The 24,548-nt window shown below is 55.0% G+C and overlaps 1 protein-coding gene across 1 annotated transcript in view; it reads right to left on the bottom strand.

Moving 5' to 3' along the window:
- Positions 1-550: 550 nt before the first annotated feature.
- The window catches only part of NBAS (NBAS subunit of NRZ tethering complex), a 99,012-nt gene continuing 75,014 nt past the window's right edge, over positions 551-24,548 (bottom strand). Inside the window, 10 exon segments of the mRNA XM_031949614.1 lie at positions 551-1,259; positions 5,059-5,187; positions 10,687-10,831; positions 11,505-11,644; positions 13,729-13,924; positions 16,366-16,455; positions 17,848-18,050; positions 18,885-19,103; positions 19,997-20,331; positions 20,753-21,003. Of these exon segments, the coding sequence (XP_031805474.1) occupies positions 984-1,259; positions 5,059-5,187; positions 10,687-10,831; positions 11,505-11,644; positions 13,729-13,924; positions 16,366-16,455; positions 17,848-18,050; positions 18,885-19,103; positions 19,997-20,331; positions 20,753-21,003 (1,984 nt within the window). The 3' untranslated portion in view covers positions 551-983.

Genomic DNA, 24,548 nt, shown 5'->3' with positions numbered 1-24,548 from the left:
ATATAATTTACTTGGGAAGATGCAGAGGGCCGGAACTCTGGAGAAGTCTACTTGAAACAAGGTGTCAACTCAGTGGAATTGATGAGATGATGGTTCTCTAGTTCCCATATACGTAGCACTGAGCATGGTGATGTCATGGTTCTCTAGTTCACACATGCTCAGAATGCTGTAATGATGTAATTATAAGAAGGTATATAAGGGCTAAGAAGGCCTGGAAGAGGGGCATTCTATCTTTGACCATCCCGGTGGCTCTCCCGCCTCCTGCACTAAGACCAAGGACTCAGGCTGGTCCCAAGATCCTCCGGGAGATGTAACAATTTGAGAAGAATTGCTAGCAAAGCACTAATATCGGAGTTAGGGCATCGTCTCATACCATGTTCCACAATATATCCAAACAGAAATACAAAATATTAAAAGTTAGACAGCTGGAAAAGAGGGAGTCGTATAAGGCACTTTCCAAAGCTAGGGCTGGGGGGAATCTTTACCAAAGAGCAAGAGAAGCAATTGCAAATAAATAACTAGCTAAATAAATTAATAAATACACTCAGCATTTTGACTCCATGAAATTGAAAAGCTTTTGCGGGGAGTAGAATAGGAGGAAATCTCTGCACATAATAGGTCTGATGTGCTATTAATATATGCAGGCAATAAAAAGAATAAAAGCAAACATGGAACTAAGAATCCCACTGGTCGGCAGATGAATGAGCCCAGCATGGTCAGGAATGTGGGCAGTGGAGAGGCAGGAACATTAAGTCAGGAGAAGGTCCGGCCCTCCTGCACAGGCCGAGGAAGGACGGGCTACGTTCCAGGAGAGAAAGAAATGGGCACCGGCGACCATCCCAGCTCACTGGGGATGTCCAGCTTTATTTGCAGGGCTTGGGGAGGACGGGGACAAGGCAAGGAAAAGGACCGCACAGTTTCTGGCCACAGGGTTTCTCTCGCAGAGAAGTGCTCCATTGGACGCAGCGGCTCGAGGGAAGGCTTCATATCCAGTCCCGGGCAGCGCCGAGGGCGGCGCTGAAGGTGCGAAGAGCGCTGTAGACCCCCCGCGAGGCCAGCAGCAGCGAGCCAGCCTCCACGCTGTGGCCGGCCTCCCGCAGCTGACGCGCCGTCTCATCCACGGACCAGGGACCGTCTCTCTGGTGGGCCAAGAGGTGGTCGACGAGGGGCCGATAAAAGGGAGTGGAAATGCATCTCACCGCCAGCTTGGCGTCCAGGAGCAGGGAGAGGAGTTCAGGGTCACAGCTGGAGTCATCCACCTTCAAGAAAAAAAGAGACAGTTAAGGGTGGCTCCGAGGCAGCCGGAGGCTCAGGAAGTTCCCTTCCAAATGACTTTAAAATAATCTCAAGTCAAGCTCCGGAGCAGCGGAGAGAGGCACTTTTCCAAGCCTAAGCAAGCTCAGCCCAAGGCCGAAATCTGGAGGCCGGAGCGCGTGGCCACAAAAGCAGAAACAGTGAGGGGGCAGACAGTCACAGGGGGCCCGTGGCTGACACCGGATGCCCTGACTGGCAGCTCGGGGGGGTAGTCCCAGCATGGAGAGAAATGCTGGGGGGAGGGGGGGAGGCACAAAGAAGTAAGGGCCTGGGGTGCAGTTCTTAAGCAAAGTACAGACAGAGGTCCTGCCCGAGTGAAAAATAAAGCATAGACCAGGAGGACCCTCCCCTCCCTGGATCACCCCCCTTAAAAGCCCCCAAACCCCACACTAACTCAGAGAACAGCAGCCTGAAAAGTACATCCCCTCTCCCAGATGAGCAGAACCTAACTTTAATATAAAATGCAAAGCCAAGAAACAGGTTGGAGAAATGAGGAAATAGCAAAAACAAAACTAAGAAATAAACAACAACTAAACACCTGACAGCAAAGAAACTACTATGATTGCTTTGATAAGGAAGACCAAAACATAAACTCCTAAGAATAGAACAGTGTAAAAATAGTAATAAGCAAAGCCTCAAAAAAAAAAAAATGCTAAGTAGACCCAAGTCCCAAGAATCCCAAGAAGAGTTAAAAAAGAGATAAGAGTAGCAGAGGAAAAACAAAATGAAAGTGATATAATACAATTATGAAAAGAGAATTAACAACTTGGTAAAAGAGGCATAGAAAATAACAGCTTAAAAATGAAATTTGCCAAATGGAAGAGGTATGCAAATTTACTGATGAAAATAATTCTTTAAAAAGCAGACCTGACCATGTGGAAAAAGAAATAAGGAAGCTCACTGAAGAAAATGATCCCTTAAAAATGAGATTTGGGCAAGTGGAAGCTAATGTCTCCATGAGACATCAAGAAACAACAAAACAAAATCATAAAGGACTCAATAAAGTTTAACTTTTGCATTCCTATAAACATGTAACTCCTAGGAAATTTATCATTATTAGAGGAGTTGAATAGAGTTTACATGGACAGAGGACATGTACCAAAAGAAGAGAGAAGTACAAAGGGGGAAATGTTCTCATATAACAGAGGCACACAAGGAAGAGCTTATACAGTGGAGGGGAAATGGGGGGACAATGTTCATCATAATTGATTCAGAAAGGGAAGAATACACACACACACAGAGTTATATCTTAAAAAGAGGAGAGGTTGCATGGAGGGAAGGTAGTAGTTAGAAACAAAACAATTTTTAGAGAAAAACCAAAGAAAATAAGATAAAGGAAAACGCATAGTAATAATTGTAAATGTAAAGGGAATAATCTCTCCTTAAAAACAAAAGTGGATTGGGGAATGGATTAGAAACCAGAATCCAAAAATACGGTGTTTACAAGAGACATACGAAACACAATGACACACAGAATTAAAATAAAGGGCTGGAGCAGAGACTAATATGCTTCAGTCAAAGTGAAAAAGGCAGGAGTAGCGATCAGGATGTCAGACAAAGCAGAGGCAAAAAACAGACCTAATTGAAAGAGAGAATCAGGGGTTAAAAGGTACCATGGACAATAAAGTAATAGCAAAAAATTTCACAGCCCATTTCTCCAATAATGGACCCATTTTTCAACTATATACTGAGTCAAATTTATAAAAATAAGAACCATTCCCCAATTTATAAATGATCAAAGAATACAAACAGGCAGTTTTTAGAAGAAGGAATCAAAGTTATCTAGAGGCATATTAAAAATAAATGTTCTAACTCACCAGTAAATGAAGAAATTCAAATTAAAAAGACTCTAAAGAACTATCTCACACCGACAGAAATGACAAATTCTAGGAGATGAAGGGGATAGATACACTAATAAACTGTTGGTAGAATTGTGAACTACTCTATACTGGAGAATAATTTGGAACTTTTCCCAAAGGCCGATCAAACTGAGCCACTGCCAGTATCCCAAAAGGAAAAGGAGCTCTGCCTAAAAACGTTTGTAGGAGCAAAGAATTGGAAATTGAGGGGACATCCATTAGCTGGGAAATGGCTGAACAAGACGGGCTGTATGACTGTGATGAGTATTATTGTGTAAAAGATGAGGGCTGCTTTCAGAAAAACACAACACAGCCCACAGGAGCAGCCATGAAGAGAGGAGAGGAGAACGGGGAGGCACTGGGCACAGTAACGGCGGCACCGTGGCGATGGTCGGATGTGAAAGGAGTGCATCCCATGCCAGGAGAGCTCCCCCCCCTTAGTATCCCCGAGTCCTACAGGACCCCCGGCAGCTCGTGCTTTCCCTCTGGGCAGCTCTGGAGTCTTTAGTAGTTGGCCCTCAGTCCCATGAGAACTGCAGCTCCCTGAGGGCGAGGACTCGGGTTTTTTCTTGTTGTGTGTCTTCAGTGTTAATAAGTTTGGCATACACTAAGTGCTCAATAAATGCTTGATTGACCATAATAAGAAATGCAGTGGACAGAGCGTTAAACTTGAAGTGAGAAAGACGAGTTCAAATCCAGCCTCAGACACTTGGGCAAGTCACTTTTGCCTCCGTTTTCTCATCTCCACCATGAGGATCATAAGCGCACCTGCTTCCCAAGGCTGTTGTGAGGGCCGGATGATACCAGCTGTTCAAAGGCACTTAGCACAGTGCCTGGGCATGAAGTAGGCACAACATCAATCCTCATTCCCTTTCTTTCCCTTTCTTTCTCTTTATTGCTCAGAGGCAGAAGGGACGTCCTGAAGAGCTTCCATCCAAAGCTGAGGAAGACTGGGCCACATACCCCACAAGGCCTCTGGCTCAGGGATGGGCCATCCCAAGCCTCTTCCATGGAGCCCCTGGGGTCTTCTATCCTAGAGGCTGGGATGGGCCATCTCGTTTTCGGGGGGGGCAGAAGGATGGGGGGTCACCCTCCCTATGGACAATGGCAGGCCCCAGGCCCAATGTGTGACCGGTGGTCTCTTCCTTTGTCTCCCTCTCCCCACCAGGTCTGGAAAGTCTGTGACCTGGCGCCAAAGAAGGCCCGAGAGGAGCATCTCTTGCCATCCTCCTTCAGGATCGGGGAATACAGGCCCGGGAGCCATTCATGACAGACTGATGGGCTCTGGCCGAGCTGGGAACCTCCCCCATGATCCGTGTGCTTGCTGGTCTCCATTAAACAGCCCTCTCCCCAACTGAACAGCAGCTATTTATTCCGAGGCTTCGGCTACAGCCAACAACCTCTGTCCCCAGAGGCAGAGGCTGGCCTGGTGAGCAGACTCACTGCCCTATCTCCTTTCAAAGCCATTTCTTCAGCTTCAATTACTGGGAAAACGAGACAGAGCAGAGCAGACAACAGGTGGCCATGGCTCCAATCACATAAGCTGCCATGCTCCTAAGTCTGGCTTCTCTGTCCCTCTCCATCTTCCCCAAATGTCTCTGTGGCTCCAGGAGGGCGCTGGTGTGCCATGGGTTCCGGGAAGGTGCCAGGACGCAGCAGGCTCCGGGAGGGTGCCAGGGTGCCACAGGTTCCAAGAGGGCGCCGGGGTGCCATGGGCTCCAGAAGAGTGCTGGGACGCCACGGGCTCTGGGAGGGCGCCGGGGTGCCATGGCTGACACGCTGAGGCACAGGAGCCGGATGTTCTAATTACCTGAGGCTGTGAGGTTCAGAAATCTCTGCAGGGATGCTCCAGGAGAGATGGGGGGAGGGGAGGGTCAGTACCTACCTGGGCCACGGCTGCGATCTGCTCCAGGGCCAGGGCTTGCAGGTCTGCGTCCTGGCTTTCCAGCAGCAGCTTCAGGGCTGGGAGCAGGAGGTTCTGGTTGAGCAACAGCAAAGCTAGCTCCTTCACACACTGAAATCAGAAGCAGAAAGCCTGCTGTGAGACTCGGGGGCACCGGAGGAAGCAGGTGCCAGTCAGACTCAATCTAAGGCGATGACCCCCCCACCCAATATCCCCTGTAAGACAGAGAGGGAGAGCGGAGGCGACTCCTACCCCCTGAGGGTTCATCTGGTGGCACCACTGAGGCGAGCATTAACCAGCTAACACACTTAACCTGGAACCAAAGGCAAACGGTTCCCACAGTATCTGCAGAAATCACTGCATTTGCCTGAAATAGACTCTGAACCCCTCGGCACAGGTCCCTCGCTGCCACATCTGGCTCCCAGCGCCCGCGCCAAGCTAACGGTGGCCCAAGGTTAGACACCCAGTGAGCCCTGAATGCCGGAGAAATCTCAGGTCACCGGGACCTTATGCCCAGGGCGCGCTCCCCACCACCAGACCCGCCCTGTGGTTAGAGGGCAAACTACAGGGTTTGGACACAATTTGGCCGTGGACGAGCTGTCCGGTAAAGCATGCTGGGATAGGCTGGGCGCAGAATGGCCTCGGCTAGGTGATTCGCACTCACGCCCACTCCCCGGGGAGAGGGCAGGATCCAGTTCCACACAGGCCTGTACAAGTCGCCTTCCCTAACTGAGCCTCAGTGTCCTGCTCGGGAAATATGACATTTACACAATCTGGCTCGCAAGAGGAGTGGGAGAAAAACCTATAACGATGGGAGCACATAGTCAGTCAACAAGCATCTATTAAACACTTATTATATGCCTGGTCCTGTACCAAAAGAAAGGTAAAAGCCTTCGCTGCCTTCAGAAAGCTCACGTCCCATGGGGGAGACGCTCTGAGAACAACTTGGTATAAGAGGTCACCAGGGAGCGGGAGACACCAGATCTCCACAGAAGGTGAGATGAAGCCGGAGAGGCTTTGGAAGGACAGGCTGAGATCGCACTGAGATAGTCCATCTGGGAGGGTACAGCCCTAACCGGAGTCCAAAGTCAGGAAGCAGGTTGCAACAATGAGCAAATCAGAAACTCCCACCATGCCAGAGGAACACTACCGTGGTAACAGCAACACTCGAGTCACAAAACATCCGCACACAAAACCTCAAAGAACAATGTAGCCTGGCGCAAGTTCCAATAGAATTCCTGGATGAGAAGAAGCTGGAGAATTAAATTTTTAACAAAGCTTAAAATTTATTTTTAAAAAATCAAATGAGAGGGGCAGCGAGGTGGTGCAGTGGATAGAGCATTAGCCCCAAAGTCAGGAGGACCTGAGTTCAAATTTGAACTCAGACACTCAATGCTTCCTGGCTGTGTGACCCTGAGCAAGTCACTTAACCCCAATTGCCTCAGCAAAATAATAATAATAAATAAAAACAAAAAACCAAATAAGAGCACTGAAAGGAAAAAAAAGAGTGAGATTACAGCTATACCAAAAAAAAAAAAAATGTAAAGAGAATTAACAGAGTGACACAAGTGGTATAAAATTTTACCCAAGAAAGTAACTTCCTAAAAATCAGAATGGATCAAAGATCCCCCAAAGCTGGGGATCCCACCAGTCAAGAAATGTTTTTAAAAAGTCAAAAGACTGAAAACTGAATAAAACATAAGGTTATGTCATATCAAAAACCGCTGGCATGGAGAATAGACTGACAAAGGTGAGTTAAGAATCACCGGAAAAGTGAAAGCCATGAAATAAAGAGCTAATACATCACACTTCAAGAAGTCAGAAGGCTTCCCAGTGATCAAAGCAGGTGCCGGGTTCTTCCCAAAAGAAAACCTCATGTGAAAACCAAAGTCAATGCAAGTTAAAGTCAGAATCCAAAGCTTCCAAGTCAAAGAAAAGACACCACAGGCAGCCAGAAAGGAAGCCCCTGTCGGAATCACTCAGGATTTGGCAGCCACCACCAGAAAGGAGCGGGGAGCTTGGAAAGGGGCATTTCACAGGGCAACCAACCAAGAAGAGCTGGCCTGGCAGAGCCGAACCCAATCTGACAGGGAAATGGGCATTTAAGGAAATAAAGGCCTTCAGAGCCCACCTCTGAACAGAGGTTTGCCAGAAAACCCAGAAGATGAGAGAACAGAGCAATTTATTCAACAGCAGCACCACAGACAAACAATGTGCGCAGCTCGGGAACTCCGATGGGCGTAAGGCCGGCTCCGAAGGCTCAGAGGAAGCACACCGGCTGCCCCCCGAGAGAAAAGGGAGGCTCAGATGGCTCGGGCTGAGGTTGTTTTATAACATGACCTATGTCGGGATTTGTTTTGCACAAGTGTAGAGCTTTTTAACTGGAAGAGATTTTGTTTCTCAAGTAGGGATTAAAAGGAGTAAGGCAGAATTTTGCTGACTAAAAAAACCAGAATTTTATTTTAAAAATCCCCATCCATGTCAGAAGTGCTCTTTCCTCTCTACTTCCCGCCCCTCCAGGCACCAGGGGCTCCATCTGGTTCCAGACCAGGCCCTCACCCCCTGACATCTTGGTTTCTGGCACCTTCCCCATCTGTTCAGCACCCACTTATGTGACACCCACCAATAAAAAGCTAATGAGACTCCCGCTCTACCTGAGCTCTCCTTCTGGGGTCCTCCCTATTGCCTGCGTATCAAGCTGAGAAAGCAGATGCAAATGGGACCGAGAACCAGGTTACGCTCCCACCTTGCCCGGCGGTGCAAAGGAAGGAGGATGGCGGGCACTACCACAGGAGCCGTGCCATCTGCCTGGGCAGGGGGAAGCCTTGGCAGCCTGAGCCAACTCCCAGGAGGGGCCCTTCTCCTCCCATGGGGGCAGGGAGCTCTGCCCAGGCTGCAGCTCTCCCTCCCCACCCCCAGTACTCCCCATTGTGGCGGCAGCTCTATGGTCCTGCCCTCACTATCAGGGCCTTCACTGTTCCAGGCCTGGCTGTGGGAGAAGCCAGGCTATCTTTGAAATCCCCTCTTCCTCGCCTCGGGGTTCAAGAGCATCTCCTCAGCCCAGGTCAGGCTCACTGGCCTGTAACGCACAGACTCTGCTCACTCTAGTTGTAAAACCAGGATGCCGGCCCTTCTCCCCTCCTGTGGGAGTTTCTCCCCCAGTTCCATGAGCTTTTGGATGTCACTGACAGTGACTCCGCTGCTGGCTCTGAGCCCATTTGGACCAGGAGGTTCCAAGACACCGAGGGCAGCCCGGCATTCTGCTGCTCATTGTGCTCAGATTCCCGGCCAGCCATTAACGTTCTCTCACTTCCAGTGGGAAGGTCATTCTCCTCAGCAGAGAAAGCAGAAGCAAGATACCAACTGCCCGGGCTGCTCTCTGCAATCGGACCGCCCCGGTCCAGCCCCGGCCCTTCTCTGGGCCCCCAGGACAGCCACTGGCTGTCAGGCCTGAGTCAGGCCCAGCCTGAGCGTTGCCACTGCCCACCCCACTATCAGACCTGCTTGCTGCCGTCTTCCTGAAGCTCCTTTCTAGCACTGATGACCCCCTTGACGGATGCAGATGCTCTGGATACAAAGAACAGCGCCGACTCTTCAAACACGGACACTGGTTGTTAAGGAGAGATGGAATTCAAAAGAGCACAAATATCTGAACTTCCTTCTGCTCTCTTCCGAGCATTTTGTGGTTTCCTTCTTTCTTTTAATTGCTTTCATTTCCTTCCTTCCTTCCTCCCTCCCTCTCTCCCTTTCTTCCTTCTTTCCTCTGACAACTAAATAATTTTCATTCTTTCTCTGCTCTAAAAGAAGAAAGGAGTGATGGGATCGCTCGGACTCGGGGCCCACAACAGGGGTTTTCCCTCAGGCAAAGACGGAGCTGCTCCAGCCCCCGTTGGCAGCCTTCATGTCAGAGTAATTGCTCTAAACCCTGTTCCTAGGGATTTGGAGGTGCTCGGTGAGCAGCCCATGGAGCCGCCTGCCACAAGCCTGGTTCTGAGGCCTCCGATCTCACCGGCGCTGAGCAGGCCACAGAGGGCGCAGGGGTCCGAGGAGCCCCGACGGCCATCAGCTGCTCTGCCGAAATGTGCACCACGTACCCAGGCATGTCGTAGCAGGAGAGGGGCTGGGCCACGCTGCGAGTGGCGGGACCAGGTGAAGATGAGGAAGCCTCTGCCCTCCCTGAGCTTCAATTTCTCTCCATTGGGAGTTTCCTGAGACCTTGGACTTCCAGCTGCCCTTCAGTTTTCGATCATCTCTTGGCAGTGGCCGTAGGTGGTATTCTGGGGTTTGCACATTCACTTGTCCCTGGGCCCGTTTTGCTGCTCTGTTCCCCCGAGAAGAGCTTTCCCCCGACAGCCGGCACCAAACACCGCGGGGCTGACTGCTTTGCGCTAAGGTCTGAGGCCGGGGCCGGGCGGCCTCCTGCGGCCCTCTTATGAGGCCGGACCTTCTCCTCTGCTCCTCCAGGTGCACTGTCACCGTCACGATATTTCACAACGCGGTGCTTTGTTGGTCAGACTGATGGGGCACAAAACCCGCCAGGGAATGAAGGGCACTCTCTCTGCTGGGGGAACACGGCCACCAGGGCAACGGAGGCCCCCACGTCTGCCCTGGCTTCCACAAAGGCTTCCGGTGGTTTTGGTCCCGATTCCCACGTCTCAGCGCAGGAGCCGTTTCTTGTTCAGCCCAAGTTTGTGGTGACTCAAGCCTAGGTCTTCTCGGCTCTGGGCCTCGTGGGGCCTCCTTGAGGCCTAACAAGCCTGACGGATGGCGTCATGCTGGGGGCACGAGGGATGCTCCTACCCTCCTCCATTCCCTCTTCCTATGCCAGGGATGGTCCTGGGCTCCTTCCTCTCTCCGGGCCCCTCGGGTCCTCGCCATGCTGACCCCTGTGGGGGCTCCTCCATGAGCATCTTCACTGTTCCCGGCCACAAGCATCCCTCGCCCCCAAAGGCCAGACGGACCCCCCCGAGAGGCCCCAGGGTCTCGTGCCCAGCACAGGGAAGGCCGCGCTCGCCCGCTGGCTCCTCTGCCTTCGGCTCCTGTCCCTTTCGGGCACCTTGTCTCCGTGCCCGGGGGTCACGTCTCGTACTCGTTTGTAACTCTGCCTCAGGACCAGACACACAAGCCCCAGAAGCGGCGTCTCCCGGCTGCTGCCATGCCCCAACCCCCCCCCTTCAGGGCCTCTGAGCGGGGGCTCCCCAGGCTTCCCAAGGGGCTCCAGGCCTTTGCTGGGACAGATCCAAGTCTCAGGAGACCGCTCCTGAGTGGGGCTGAGGGCCTCCTCTCCCGGGTCCTGCTCTGAGGCACCAGGGGAGCTGACAGCCCGGCCTTTGGGCGGCCCCTGCCCCAGCTTTCCCGCCCCTTCCTTGGTCCCGCCAGCCCCTCGCTCACATGGTCCACGGCCCCGCGCGCGCCCCTTGCACAGTCACTACGAGGAGGCACAGAGAGGGCAGTGAAGGGCGGCTACGGCGCGCTCTAAGCCAGGTCCTAGGGCTGGAGGTTCCAGAGTTCAGGCTCCTCCAAGTGCAGGTGCCAGGGGGTGACAGGGGAGGTGGGGGCTGATGCCAAGTCGGGCTCTAGGGAGTCTCTGGGGGGCTCATGGGCACTCACCTCCAGTGGGAGCATCTGCGGGGTGTGGTACAGAGAGCGGCAGAGTGCCAGCACGTCCTGGCCCAGCGCCTCCTTGTTCTCCGACGTGCACCGGGACAGCATCACGGCCGCCAGCTTCACCCAGGGACCGTGGTCCTGGCCACTCCTGGATGGGGGGAAAGGCGGGCAGGGCGTGGGCACGGGGCAGGGCCCAAGGGGTGGATGCCCCCCCCAGCAGGCACACGGCTCCGCCCCGAGGGCTCTGGGCCAGGCCCCCACTTCCCTGCAGAGGGGCCCCCATCATAGGGCCTCAGGCTCTCCAAGCACCACCCAAGACCCGCCTCCCACCTGGCAAGGGCAAGCCTGCCCAAAACAGCTCCGGGGAAGGGCAGGGAGGGTGGGCAGGGCATGGAGGGCAGGGAGGGTGGGAGGGTTGGGCAGGAAGGGCTGGGCAGCAGGGCAGATCCCAGAGCCTCAGCCCTGGGCGGGATCTCCGAGAGCACGTGGTCCCCGCGGCCCCCACATCTATCCTGGAAGCCCCTGGGCCGCCCCACAAGCCACCAGCCTCTGCTGGACAAGCAGCTCTCACTGGGGGGAGCCCCATCCACATGACCCCAGGCCCCCCTGAGAAGGAGCCCTCTCCTGTGCCAAGGGTTCCAGAGCCCACCCCCTGCCCACTCCCCTTCAGAGGGGGCTTCAGGACCCTCCCTCCTTCTGCACCTCCACCACACACAATCAGCTCTTTATCCTGGGCAGAGGGAGGAGGGCACAAGACCCAGGGGCGCCCCTTCCTGGGCCTCAGTTTCCCTCACAGTTAAAGGAGGGGCCCCCATACTCACTGGTCCAGGCTCTTCATGGGGGGCCAGGCCTGCAGGAGCAAGGCCAGGTGCTGAAATTCCACGCGCTCGTGACTGGCCTCCAGGAGGCCCAAGAAGAGGGAGGAACGTCCCTGCTCATTCTCAATGTCAGCGACGGAGACCTGTGGGGGAGACGGCCGTGAGCGCGGGGGGTGGGGGGACCAGTGGGGAGGGGGCCTGTGGAGGAGCCCGGGCCGGGGAGCAGCCCCCTCCAGGCTCAGCCTGGGGCCTACCCTCTGCACCCACCCGTGTTCATGCCTCCCATCGACAAGCTCCCAGCGGGCCAAGGGCACTGCCCTGCCCCAGAGCTCGCTGAACCCTTGCAAAGCCGCCGCTTTGTGCCCGCACTCCTCTGGGAAAAGCTCCTCATTTCGCCCGCGTGTGGCAACCCTGGCACAGCCGGAACGCCAGAACTGGAGAAGGGGGTGAGAAGGGCCCCTCCCCCTCCCTGCTTCTTCTGGGGGCCCCCGGGACTTCGCCATCTTGTTCAGTGTTTGTGAGACCCCGAGCAACCATCCTGGCTCAGGGAGCTCCTCCCCAAGCCCAGCGGGCCCCGCGTCCCGTGTCCATGGCGACTGAGGGTGGGCCGGGAAGGGCCCCCGGATCTGGGAGTGTCAGACGCAGGGGAGACCTCAGGACACGGGGGTAGGGGGGGGAACAGCGCCCAGTCTGTGCCTCTCCCCCCGCGACCCAGAGACAAAGAGCGGCCCCAACGCTCGGCCGAGCCCCCCGGGGCTGCTTCTGCCAGGAGCCGATGGCATCGGTCACAGCCCGGGTGCAGATATAGTCGGGTGGCAAGGGGACATGGCGAAGCCCCGGTGCCCTCCGTGCGGCCACGCAGAAGGAAAGCGCTCGCGGCGTTGGAGCCCAGCAATTTTTAGAGGAAACAGCTGGATTCTGACCCCTGTTCTTCACGCACCAGTTAAGCAGAAAATTACAAAACCTGAGCCTCTGAGATAAGCCCCCGCAGGGATCAGTGCGGCCTGAGCCGCCCCCCCCCCCCCCCAGGCCCCTGAGGCCCGGCTCCTCACATTTTAACAAGGGAGCCCCTGCAGGGGCCGCTGTCACACTGGCTGCCAGGGAGGTGGGCAGTGCCCGCCTGGGCCCCGGGGGGACCCACTGCCCACCGCCCTGTCCCCACACTGGCTGGGGTCTGGCCACGCTCCCGGCACCTCAATAATATCGGTGGGCTCTGGCCATGCTCCCAGCACCTCACTGAGGGGCTCTTCTTCCAGCCCCCCGAGAGTGTAATTAAAGAAGAAGTCCCTCCAATATATGCAAAGTCTGGCTGAGAGGATTTCCTGGCCCACGGAGGCGGCGACCCCCGTTCTCGGGTCCCTGGGCTTGGCCACGTCATAACCTCCCCTTATCTGGGCTCGTTACGAAGCCGCCTTCAGCCTCTGCATTGCCTGAAATCGGGCCCAGACCCAGAAGGCAGAGAAGGGGGGACGGCTCGGGAGAAGAGGCAGCGGAGAGGGCAGTGCCCCGGCCCGGGGGGCGCTCTCCTAGAATACGGGGCCGGGCCCGAGGAGCCGCCCTGGAGGGCCGCCTCCAAAACAGCCCAGACCTGCACAGGAGCCCCCCATGGGGAGCCCGATTGAAACGTGCATCCTACCCAATGATGCTTCGGGCCCCATCAGCATCACCTCCCACCTGCCCCACCTTGGCCCCAGCAGGTGCTCATGCCCTGGGGACTTCAGACCTACCTACCAGCCCCTCAACCAGCACTTATTAAACACCTGCTATACCCCTCAATGAGCACTTATTAAACATGCAACACCCCTCAATGAACACTTATTGAACACCTGCTACACCCCCAACATGTACCTATTAAATACCTGCTGCATATCTCAACGAGCACCTACTAAATACCTACTACATCCCTCAATGAACATTTAGCAAACACCTGCCCTCAACGAGCACTTATTAAACACCTGCTACCTGCTGAGAACAGGACTAAGAGAATCAAGACCAAAGGAAAACAGTCCCTGCCTTTAAGGAGCTTGCAACCCCCTGGAAGAAATCCCACATGCGCGTCTGTATAAGCGCAATGTGTGTGGGAGGAATATGACTGTTTTTTGGGGAGGTATGAATGGCACAGGGAGGGAGGGAGGCTCAGACAGACAAAGTTGGGGGGGAGGGGGAGACAGGGCAATCGGGGCGTGCCGAAGGAGATGGGAAGGGGGAGGGGAGGAGAGCTGCTCACCTGTGTCTGGGGCCAGGTGGCCTTGAGAATGGCCTCTGTGCGGAAGAAGACCAGGAGCTTTCTGTCCTCGTCCGAGAGCTGGAAGGAGCGCTCCATGCTCTGCAAGACCTGGACCCGTGGCTTGACAGGCAAGGTGTCGTCGGCGCAGAAGGGCCGGAACCACTCCAGCAGGTCATCGGATGAAAGGAGGTTTTCCCTGCATGGCAAGAGCAACAATTGATCACTCACAGCCTTTAACGCCCATGAAGCTACAGCGAGCCATGGCTGACCCTCACGCCCCCTCCTGGGACCCCTGGGCCTGTCCCCACGTAGATGGGACAGAGCCGCCCCATCCTGCACAGCAGCCCGAGCACTCCTGGACCTGCCATTAAAGCAGGGCTTCCTGGCTAGAGATACTAGAGGACTGCCCACTCTCCCCATTCTACAGATGAGGAAACTGAAACAAGTAGAGGAGGTGGCTTGCCCAGGGTCACTCAGCTGCCCATCATTTGGCAGGGCACTAAATTTCTAGATTCTATTAACGCAGTCCAGTCATGTGAAATACACCCCAGTTGTGCGAGCAATCCTTTATTTCTATTAAGTTTCACATCTGCTGCGTGCCTTGGAAAGCAGCCGGCCCGCTCGTTCTCCGAAATGGCGGGAGCTTACTTCATGTTCTGCTGTTTTACTGAAGTTATTAGTTTCCATTATTTTAGTTGAAACACTAAAAGTCTCTAAGAAAACAATCATGTCATCTGCAAAAAGCACATTTAGTTTCTTCTCCGCCTCTTATTTCCTCAATCACTTTTTCCTCAATTTCTGCTTTAGCTAATATTCCAGAACCGTTACAGCCAACAGCGGCGGCAGCGGTAGCAGCTATGGGATCCTCGCTGTATCCTTCACCTTCCTAAAAAGGCTTCTTGCATTTTTAATCCACTTTCATCCATTTAATCCACTTTAATCCTGCTAACTCTTGCTTTTAGACTGATTACCATATTAAGGACAGGCTCATTTATTATTTTGCATTTAGAATTTTTAACAGAAAAGTGTTAAATTTTGTCCAAAGCCCTTCTTAGGTTCCTATTGACATAATCACGCAGTTTTTATTATTTTTGTTTTTAATATCAAGTACTATAATGTTTATCGTTTTCTTCGTATTAAACTGATGCTGCCGTGTTTTTAATCCAACTTGATCATTAATGTTTAGTTTTTAAAATGTGTTACTATCATTATTTCGCTCCTTACAGATTCTCCAAGTTGATCGTCTTGCTAGGTTCTTTTGGCTGCCGTGTCTACATTTCGAGGTTTCTATTCTATTCTAGTCTATTCAAGAATATTTGACTGTCCTCCATGCCGTAAAAGGCTGACACCTCGCCCTTCAACCACCTGCATGATCACGCACAATTATTCTAGATCATACCAAAATTTTCTCTGCTTCACAGCCGCTGCCTCATAGTCTTGCAAAGTGTCCGATCCTTTCCTACTTTGAGGAGTCCGTTATTATGTAAGGATTCTCCACTTCCTGTTCTGAACGACTTAGTCTGTGTCCAGTCTTTTCCTTGAGAGCTCGGATTTCCCGTAGAAGCCGACTCTGTCTCCTGTTTCCCTTCTGGTCGTGAGACCCCATGACCGGCCCTTCTTCTCCCTGGGTCTGCCCCAGTTCCTCTCTCCTGGGTCTCTCGCGGGCTTCCCTTCCCCTTTGGATCGCCTTCACTTGTTGCCTCCAGTTCCAAGTCTCTCGTTCGCCACGAGCGGGGACTCCATGCTAGGACGACACAAGGGGGCCACAGGCATCCGGCATGAGGGCTCCCGGCACGAGGGCTCCCGCTGTCTGTCTTTGCGGATTTTTTCACTCTTCTTCCTTCTGGAGCGTTTCTAGAACTTGGCTTGAGTATTTGTGGGAGCTCTGGTCTCCTCGAGGACCTCCCACATAAGTGATCCCAGTTTAACCTCCCTCTAGGGGGGAGGGTGCAAGCACACATATCCATATAATGCCATACTGTCGATGGGCCGGTACCTTGGCGGGCAGCGGATGGCATTGCAAGTGCTGGGCCGTGGGACGCTTGCCCAGGACCTCACCACAGCTTGTCCTGATTCCAAGACTGGCCCCCAGCTACTAAAACTCCCTCCTCCCAAGAGGAGAAATTTCTGAAGAGTGGCCCTTAGCTGCTGGGGAGGAAGGGGGGGGATGTCCAAGCTGGAGGGGGGGCTTTGAGGCTGGAGGCTCTCCATATTGCTGAAATCACAGGTACATGCACACACTCACACTCACACTCACACTCACACAGACTGATGGTTTTTCCCAAAAACCCAAATGGGAGGGGGCAAAGGTGTCCCAGCTGGTCCTGATTTTTTGCAGAATAAAGATTTAAGAATAAAAGAAAAGTAACTTAATAAAGACAAATGAGCCCCACAGAAATCTGCATAAATGGGGGCCTTGCGGGGAAGGGGGCCTTGCGGGGAAGCTGGCCGGCTGCAGCTCCCCTTGTTCCTCATTCCCAGTCCCTAACAGGCTGCCCGGCACCAGCCAGAGCACCAAGTGCTCAGCATGGTTATCCCCCATTTCAATTCCCAGGCCAGAGGCCTCCCGGGCGCTGTCCTGGGTCCTGACCCCCGTGAGCCTCGGGGAAGGCCCTGCTGGGTGGGCGTCTCACTTACCCTTTCTCCACACTTGTGTGCACCGAAGAAATGATGCTCTCCAGGACCTGCAGCGGGTCGCCGGGCACCAGTGGGTCAGAGCTTCCGCCACTGTCCGAGGGAAAGAAAAGGAGAAAGGAACTTACTGCGATGGCGTGTGTGCCTATAATGAGAGTAATAAAGACTCGCCGCTCCCAGCTCTGCGGCAGGGAGGCTCTGGCCTCTCACCAAAGCTCCTCAGGAGCGGCAGAGAATCACAAAGAGTGCTCCAGAGGAGAAGGAGCTGGCGCTGTGAACCTTCTGGCCCCGTTACAGCAGGCAAAGGAGGCCCTCAAGGGCACATTGTTGTTGCAGCTCGTGTCCCACTTCTCCTCAGACAGTTGCACCAACACCCCAAAGAGCAGCCTCCCTTTGGACGGCGAGCAGATGATGGCCCGGCCTCCCATTGAAGGCTGCAGCTCCCTGCCCCAGCCCCAAGCTCACCCACACCGGGCCTCCTGAGCCCGGCCACGGCTGGCCCACTCGGGACCCCCCCCCCCTACAGCACCAAAGAATGTCCCCTGAGCACTGCCCTTACCCCCGTGGCTCCAATACATAAATCCCAGGGGATGGAGCCTAAGGAAGTGGCAGAAAGAGGAGGCAGCTTCGTGCCCTGGCTCTGCCCAGCGGACCACCCCACATGGACTGAGGTTGCTTCCTTCTTCCCATGCCAGAGCCATATCTGAGCAGCCTCCAAGTGGCCCAAGGCCAGGCCTCCAACCCTACCAGGACTACCTGGTGCAAAGCCAGGCCTCCACTCTCACAAGGACCACCGGGCCCAAGACTGGGCCTCCTCTCCTGCTAAGACCCACTTGGTTCAAAGGTTGGGCCTCCGCTTCCACCCGGACCTCCCCAAAGAATCACAAGCCTTGGCCCCAACCGGCCATACCCTGCCCCCCCCACAGCCCTCAGGAAGCCTCCTGACTCCGCCACCCCCCCCCATTAGTATGAGTGTTCCTGGAGCTGTCCGTAGTCAGGGACCTCACGGAGCTGGGCTGGGAACCTGGCTCTGTGGGGTCCGGGGCGGGATCTTCCTGCCGGCCCTAATAGAGGGGCCCGGCCTCTCCAGCGGGTGGGGCCCGCCTCTGCACCTGGCAGGATGTTCCGAAAGGCCGCAGAGGACCCGCTGAGCCTCCTCCCTCCCGTGTTGGGGGGCAGCACCAGGCTCACCCACACACAGTGGCCCTGGGACGACTGTTGAGGAAGCCCAGCCCTGGCGGTCACCCTCACGTGCCCGAGGCCGCAGCCAGGGGCCCTCCCTCCCAGAGCCCGGGACACGCCCAGGAACAGAGGCAGCCCCAAGCCCCACAGACATGGAGCGAGTCCTGCTCCGACACGTGACCGGGTCCTGCCCCTAAGGTCTCGCAGCAGCGCAGGGGCCCTGGGCTCAGGGTCACAGACCATGGCCCCATGTGGGCTCCGGCCCACACCCGCCATGTCTCTGGGCGCCCGCCCCCGACTCACCTCAGCAGAGACAGCACACGCCCGACCGCTCCGCGGACGACCATCCTGGCAGTGAGGTCCAAGGGGCCGACGGCCACCTCCAGCAGCTGCTGCACCATGGCCAGCGGCTGCCCGTCCAGACACATGGCGACGGCCTGCTCCTCAATCTTGGCCCTCTCGGACCGGGAGAGGTCGTAGCGGTCGGCGTAGCGCCGCAGCGCGTCCTGTGGGGGCAAGCAGAGGGGATGTGAGCAGCCCCCCACCCCGGGGGCAACTGTTGGGCTCCAAGGGAGGAGCAAAGGCCACAAGGCGGGCTGGCCCCCGATGAGCACAGTGGGAGCTGAGGCACCCGGGGGGGTCACAGAGCCGGAGGGTATCAGGTACCCTGATGCTCACACAGAGCGAGGAGAATCGGCCCCACTGAGAGGCTCCCTCCCTCCCTCCGTCCGTCTGCCCATGTTCACACACTCACTCAGACCCCCTGGACTGGACACTGCCCGTGTGGGAGGGGGCCTCCCTGCCTCCCCACCGCGCACCCACATAAAGAGCAACATTTATATGGCAGGCCTTGAGCCGATTGGGAGGTAAGCACGGGGGCCCAGCCCTGAGGGACCCCTTGGGAGCCCAAGGGCCGGCCGCCTGTCTCAGGGCGAGCCCCCCTTTGCTGATTTCCAGGCTGAAGTCTCTGAGGTCCTCATGCCCCCATTCCAGGCCGGCCCCTTTATGGCCTCCATCCCGACCTTTCCCCGGGGGCTAATGGCCAAAGCCTCGAGCAGACACAAATGACGGCAGCGGGAATCCTCTGTCCTCAGGACTCGGGAGCGGGCGTCCTGGCTGAGGGTCACTATCGAAGGTGGGGGGGGGGGGGGGGGGGGGGGGGGGGGGCAGTTACTGGGGCTCAGCCTGGGGGCAGCCAAGCAGGCGGAGCGTTTCGGCCGAGGGCAGTGGCCTCCTCCATCTGGGGGGCTCGGGCTGAGGCCGGGGCAGGGGGCAGGCGGCCAAGGCCCGGATCCGAGCCGGGGCGTTCCGGGGGCAGGGGCCGGGCCGAGGGCCCTCACCAGCTCGCTGCTCCTCAGGGAGGCAACGAAACCGTGGTGGAGCGTCTGCAGGTGAGCCAGGGACTGCTCCAGGTGTCTCAGGGCGTCCTCATAGGGGCCGGTGGAGGCCGTGGGGTCCTCGGAATCGCGCTCTGGGTGCTTCTTCCTGTGCTTCTCGATGAAATGCTTGACCGTGCCGACGGCCCTCCGGGTCATCTCCGTGCGGGAATCCACGGTCAGCTGGGGGGACAAAAGCGGGGGGTCAGGGGCCTCCAGGGGAGAGGGGTCAGGGGCCTCCGGGGGAGAGGGGTCAGGGGCCTCCAGGGGGCCTGCTCTCGTCTGCTCCTCGGCACCTCCCCCCCCCCCCCAGAAGAAGCCCCCTCCCCCCCCCCGTTCTTGTCCTCCTTAACGTCAGGACTGAAGCCCATGTTTCCTCCACACCCCCACTGCCCCTGGTCCCTCAGGCCTCGCGTCTCTGCTTCTGGACCATGAGCCCCTCTCGCCTGGGCCCTGGGGTCCTTCACTCCCGGAACTGCCGGGGGTCTCCCTGCCCAGCTGACAGAGGGATCTCCCCAGAGCTAGAGCTGCCTCAGTCAGCATGTACTTGCTCCCACCTTCGGGATCAAGGAGAAAACCCTCAACCTTCAAAGCCCTCCCTGGTCCGGCCCCTTGCCTTCTTCAGTCTTGTAGCACCTTCTACCCCCGGGCTCCTGGCCGCTTCCCCTTTCCCCTCCCCCTCCAGGCTGAAGTCGCCCTTGCCCAGGAAGCCTGTCCATTATGGCAGCGTGGGGCCTCCCACGTAACCGAACACCTCCCCGGGCCAGGCCGGGAGCCCACTCCAAGTGGGACCATGTGAGCTGCTTCCCCCGCCCCTCTGGGTTCCAGAGCCTGGCCGCCTGAAGCTGGGGGTCCCAGAGACGAATGCTCCACCTGCTTGGCTGCCCCCAGGCTGAGCCCCAGTAACTGCCCCCCCGCCTTGCAGCCCTTCTCTCTCAGCCAATGCTGAATGCGCACGGAGCAGACCCCAGCTCTCCTACCCGCAGCCCCTGGGGGGGCCCTAACACCAGCACCACGCTGCTGGAGCCTCACCGGGGCCGGCCTGAGCCTGACTTCCCAGGGATCTGTGGGGTTACCTTGGTCAGCGCCTTCGGAGAAAACGTCATGGCGTCCAGCACGACGAGGAGGTCGCCCGGGTGGAGGCGGTCGAAGTACTTGGCGCAGGCGTCGTAGGCGTGGAGCCAGTCGGCCACGGACCTGGGGGCTTCCCTGAGCAGCTGAGGGTCACCCTTCCAGAAGAGCTTCTGCAGCCAGATGGTGTAGAGAGAGCTGGGGGAGAGTGCGGAGCCGTCGGGCTCGGGGATCCGTGAAGCCAGCTTGGAGATGGAGAGGATGTTTTGGCTGGTGAGCACGGGCTCCAGCGCCTCCAGGGGTGGGGCCGTCCCGTCCGTCAGCTTCTTGTAATTCAGACCTTGGCGGGAGGAGGGAGCGGCGAGTGACTCGGACTGACCAGCCCCGGCTCCCACTGACCGGGCCCTGGCTCCCACTGACCAGGCCCCAGCCCCATCCAGAGCACGTGCCCCTGGGCCCAGACTGGCGGCCACGGGCGGCCTCCCTGCACAGGGCGGGGCCCACGGGAGCTCCCACTCAGCCGCAGCGGGTCACTCCTGAGGGGGGAAGGGAAGCCGGCCAGGCAATCAGGGAGGGGCCACCGTGGGACAGAAGGGTAGGAGCATAGAGCCCCCACAGGCCCAGAATAAGGCACGGGGGTGATTACTCCCACGGGGTGACTGGCTCCGGGGTTTTTTTCTGTTTTTGGATTCTTCCTTCTAAGGGTTTCCCAGAGGAGGGGAAATGCGGAGGCCACAGGCCTGGCCGCCCCCGGCCCTCACCTGCCGCCACCACCTTCAGCTTCTTCAGCAGCCGCACGTGGATGTCGGGCGCGAGGGCCGGCCTCCCGAAGGCCGGGCAGCCGCAGGCGGCCAGCAGGCTGAAGAAGTAGAGCAGCCGCTCGTGGTCAGTGCCTCCGATGCCCGGGTACACGTACTTGGCCATGCGCTCGTGGAAGAGCTCAGGCTCGGTCTTCAGGGTCTCGAAGAGGCCGAGGTCCTGGGCCCGGCCCTCGATCTCTGCCGTGGACAAGCTGCGACACAAAAACAGAGGCCGGGCTGTTGGAGGCCAGGCTGTCCGAGGCCGGGCTGTCGGAGGCCTCCGAGCCCTGGGCAGGGAAAGCCAGCCATGATGGAGGGGGCCCTGCCAATACAGGCCACGACACAAAGGGGCTGCTCCTGAAACCCACCCAGGAAACAACGCTGGGGGTGGGGGTCCCAAGGTCGCCGGGGGGACGAGGGAGAGAGGACGGCCCCACCTGGGGGCAGAGGCTGCAACACGACATCGCCCGACTGACCTCATATGGGCAGAGAGCGAGCCCTCGGGGGCCCCTCCGAGGCAATGGAGGACGCCCGTCTGCGCCCCAAGTGAGCCTGGGGACACGAGGACAAACCCTCGGCCACCCCCAAAGGCTGGTCCCTGCCCCCCGGGCCAAAGGCCGAGGCCAGAGCAGCTGACCAGCGGACACCCCCAGAGCCGGCCCCGCGCTGTCCAGTGTCTAAGAAAAAGGACACAAGCTTAGGGGACAAGTCCCCATCAGGAAGCCAGCCCTGCCCTGCTGGGGCCACGTGGTCCCCAGGACGGAGCCCAGACCCCACCACAGCAGAACCCTGAGAGCCGGGGCCTGGGGGAAGAGCCACAGGGGCCACTGAGGAAGCCGGGGAATGCTGGCGGAGACCCCGAAGCAGGACAGGCCCAGGGGCCTCCCTCAGACTCACGCCCAATGGTAGCAAAGCTCCGTGGGAGGATGTGGAACCTGCTCAAAACCAACCATGTTCTAGGGCAGAAAACCCTCAAACTCCCACATAGAGCAGAGGAAAGAGCAAATGCGTCCTGTTCAGATCATGTTGCACTGAAAATGACACGTGTAATAAAGGGCCGGGGAAAACAGACAAAAAAAATTGGAAACTAAATAATCTGATCCTAAAGAATGAGGGGGTGAAACAACCAACCTTATAAACAATCGGTCATTTCTTCCAAGAGAATGACAATAATGAGACGACATACTAAGATTTGTGGGATGCAGCCAAAGCGGTAAGAAGGGCAAATTTTGTATCTCTAGAGGCTGCTCACTTGCATAAAACAGAGAAAGAGAAGATCAATGAATCAGGCTTGCAACTAAAAAAGCTAGAAAAAGAAAAATTAAAAATCCCCAATCAAATACTAAACTTAAAATTCTAAAAATTAAATTAAAAGTGAGAAAAGTATTGAATTAATAAACAAAACTAAGTTGGTTTTATGAAAAAAAAAACAAAAATAGATGCTTTAGTTAATTTGATTAATAAAAGGAAAGAAAAAAATCAAATTGTTAGTATCGAAAATGAAAAAGGGAGAACTTTCCATCAATGAAGAGGAACTTAGAGCAATAATTAGGAGTTATTTTGCCCAATATAATAAAAATGACAATTCTACTTAAAATAATACAAATCAAACTGCCAAACATTGACTTTACAGAGCTAGAAAAAATAATAACAAAATTCATCTAGAAGAACAAAAGGTCAAGAATTTCAAAAGAATTAATGAAAAAAAAACAAAAAAACAAATGAAGGTGGCCTAGCCATACCCCACCTAAAACTATATTATAAAGCAGCAGTTACAAAAACCACTTGGTACTGGCTAAGAAATACACTAGTTGATCAGTAGAATAAGTTAGCTTCACAGGACAAAATAGTCAAAAACTATAGCAATCTAGTGTTTGTCAAACCCAAGGACCCCAACTTTTGGAATAGGAATTCACTATTTGACAAAAGCTGCTGGGAAAACTGGAAACTAGTATGGCAGAAACTACACATTGAGCCACACCTAACAGCATATACCAAGATCAAAATGGGTTGATGACATGAAGAACAAAAAAGCAAATTAGAAGAACAAAGGATAGTCTATCTCTCAGATATGTGAAGAAGGAAGAAATTGATGACCAAAGAAGAACTAGAGAACATTATGAGATGCAAAATGGATAATGTTGATTATACTAAATTAAAAAGGTTTTGTACAAATAAAACCAATGCAGCCAAGATTAGAAGGGAAACAGAAAACTGGGGTAAAAATGTTTACATCCAAGGGCTCTGATAAAGGCCTCATTTAGGAAAATATTTAAGTAATTGACTCAAATTCATAAGAACACAACCATTGTCTAACTGATAAATGGCCAAAGGATACAAAGAGACAATTTTCAGACAAAGAAATTAAAAGCCATTTCTAGTCATATGAAAAAATGATCTAAAGCACTAATGATTAGAGACTTCCTTACCGAACAATCATATTCCATAATATTCATATACCACAATTTATTCAGCCATTCTCCAATTGATGTTCTATAAGAAATGAGCAGCAGGAGAATTTCAGAAAGGCCTGGAGAGACTGACAGGAAGCGATGCTGAGGGAAGTGAGCAGGATCAGGAGAACACTGTACACAGCAACAAGAAGACTACATGCTGATCAATTCTGATGGACGAGGCTCTTTTCATCAGTAATGTGATTCAGACCAGTTCCAATGATCTTGTGATGGAGAGAGTCATCGGCATTGAGAGAAAGGACTGTGGGAACTGAGTGTGGATCACAACAGAGCATTCTCACTTCTTTTGTTGTTGTTTTTTGTTTTCTTTTTCACTTTTTTCCTTTTCGATCTGATTTTTTTAATGCAGCAAGAGAAGTGTGGAAATGTGTTTAAAAGAATTGTTCATGTTTAACCCACATTGTTGAATTACTTGTTTTCTAGGGGAAGGGTGGGAAGGAGGCAGGGATAAAAGACAGAACACAAGATTTTGTAAGGATGAGTATGGAAAACTATCTTTGCATATATTTTGAAAATAAAAGGCTATTATTTTAAAAAAATTTAACATATACTTCTAAAAAAAGAAAAAAGCATTGTGCGAAGAGGGTGCAAATGGACAACTGAGCAACTGAGCACAAAGGGACAGGAGGTCGGCAGTAGAACGCCCTAGGGATCTGTGCCGGGGACAGCTGGGCAAGCCGAGGATCCGGACCAAGGCAGACATGGCCGCCTCATCAGAGCTTAGCGGACACCTTCTCCCAGGCGATTCTAAAGTGTTGGAGGAGCCAGAACGCCTCTAGGAAGGTCGCTCTACAGAGACCCCAGAGACTGTACGTGGGGGAAGGGAAGATACAACAAATACACCAAAAACACAATCTAAGGGAGAGGGGCATGGGGAGGAAGAGGGTTCGAGTTAGGATCCTTTAAGAAAGTCTGTGGCAGGACAGAAGGTTTTCAGGGAACCGGGAAAGGCGTGTGGAGGAGCTGGGAAGCATCATCTTAAAACCTCACTCTGTTCCTAACCAAGCCCATCGGCAGATTTGGTGGGATTTGTACCAAAAGCAGATCGACCGCCATCCTCGGAACACTTCAGATGGGCAGAGGCTGGGGAGACCCATTCTGGACAAGGAGACGTCAGTCAGCAAGATCAGAAGCGGGCGCAAGGGGCCAGATCTGCTGGGTGTGACCCAAGATGGTGCTAACGGGAGGCTGGGACCCAGGAGTGGACCACGGAGGCCTCCAAGCCCCAAGTCACGGGGCCCCACTCACAGAACCAAGAGGTCCCCAGTGGTGCTCAGGACCAC

The sequence above is a fragment of the Sarcophilus harrisii genome, chromosome 2 (assembly GCF_902635505.1).
Source record: "Sarcophilus harrisii chromosome 2, mSarHar1.11, whole genome shotgun sequence".
NCBI classification, from domain to species: Eukaryota; Metazoa; Chordata; class Mammalia; order Dasyuromorphia; family Dasyuridae; genus Sarcophilus; species Sarcophilus harrisii.
The sequence above is the reverse complement of the archived record's forward strand: the minus strand, read 5'-3'. Positions and strand labels throughout refer to the sequence as shown.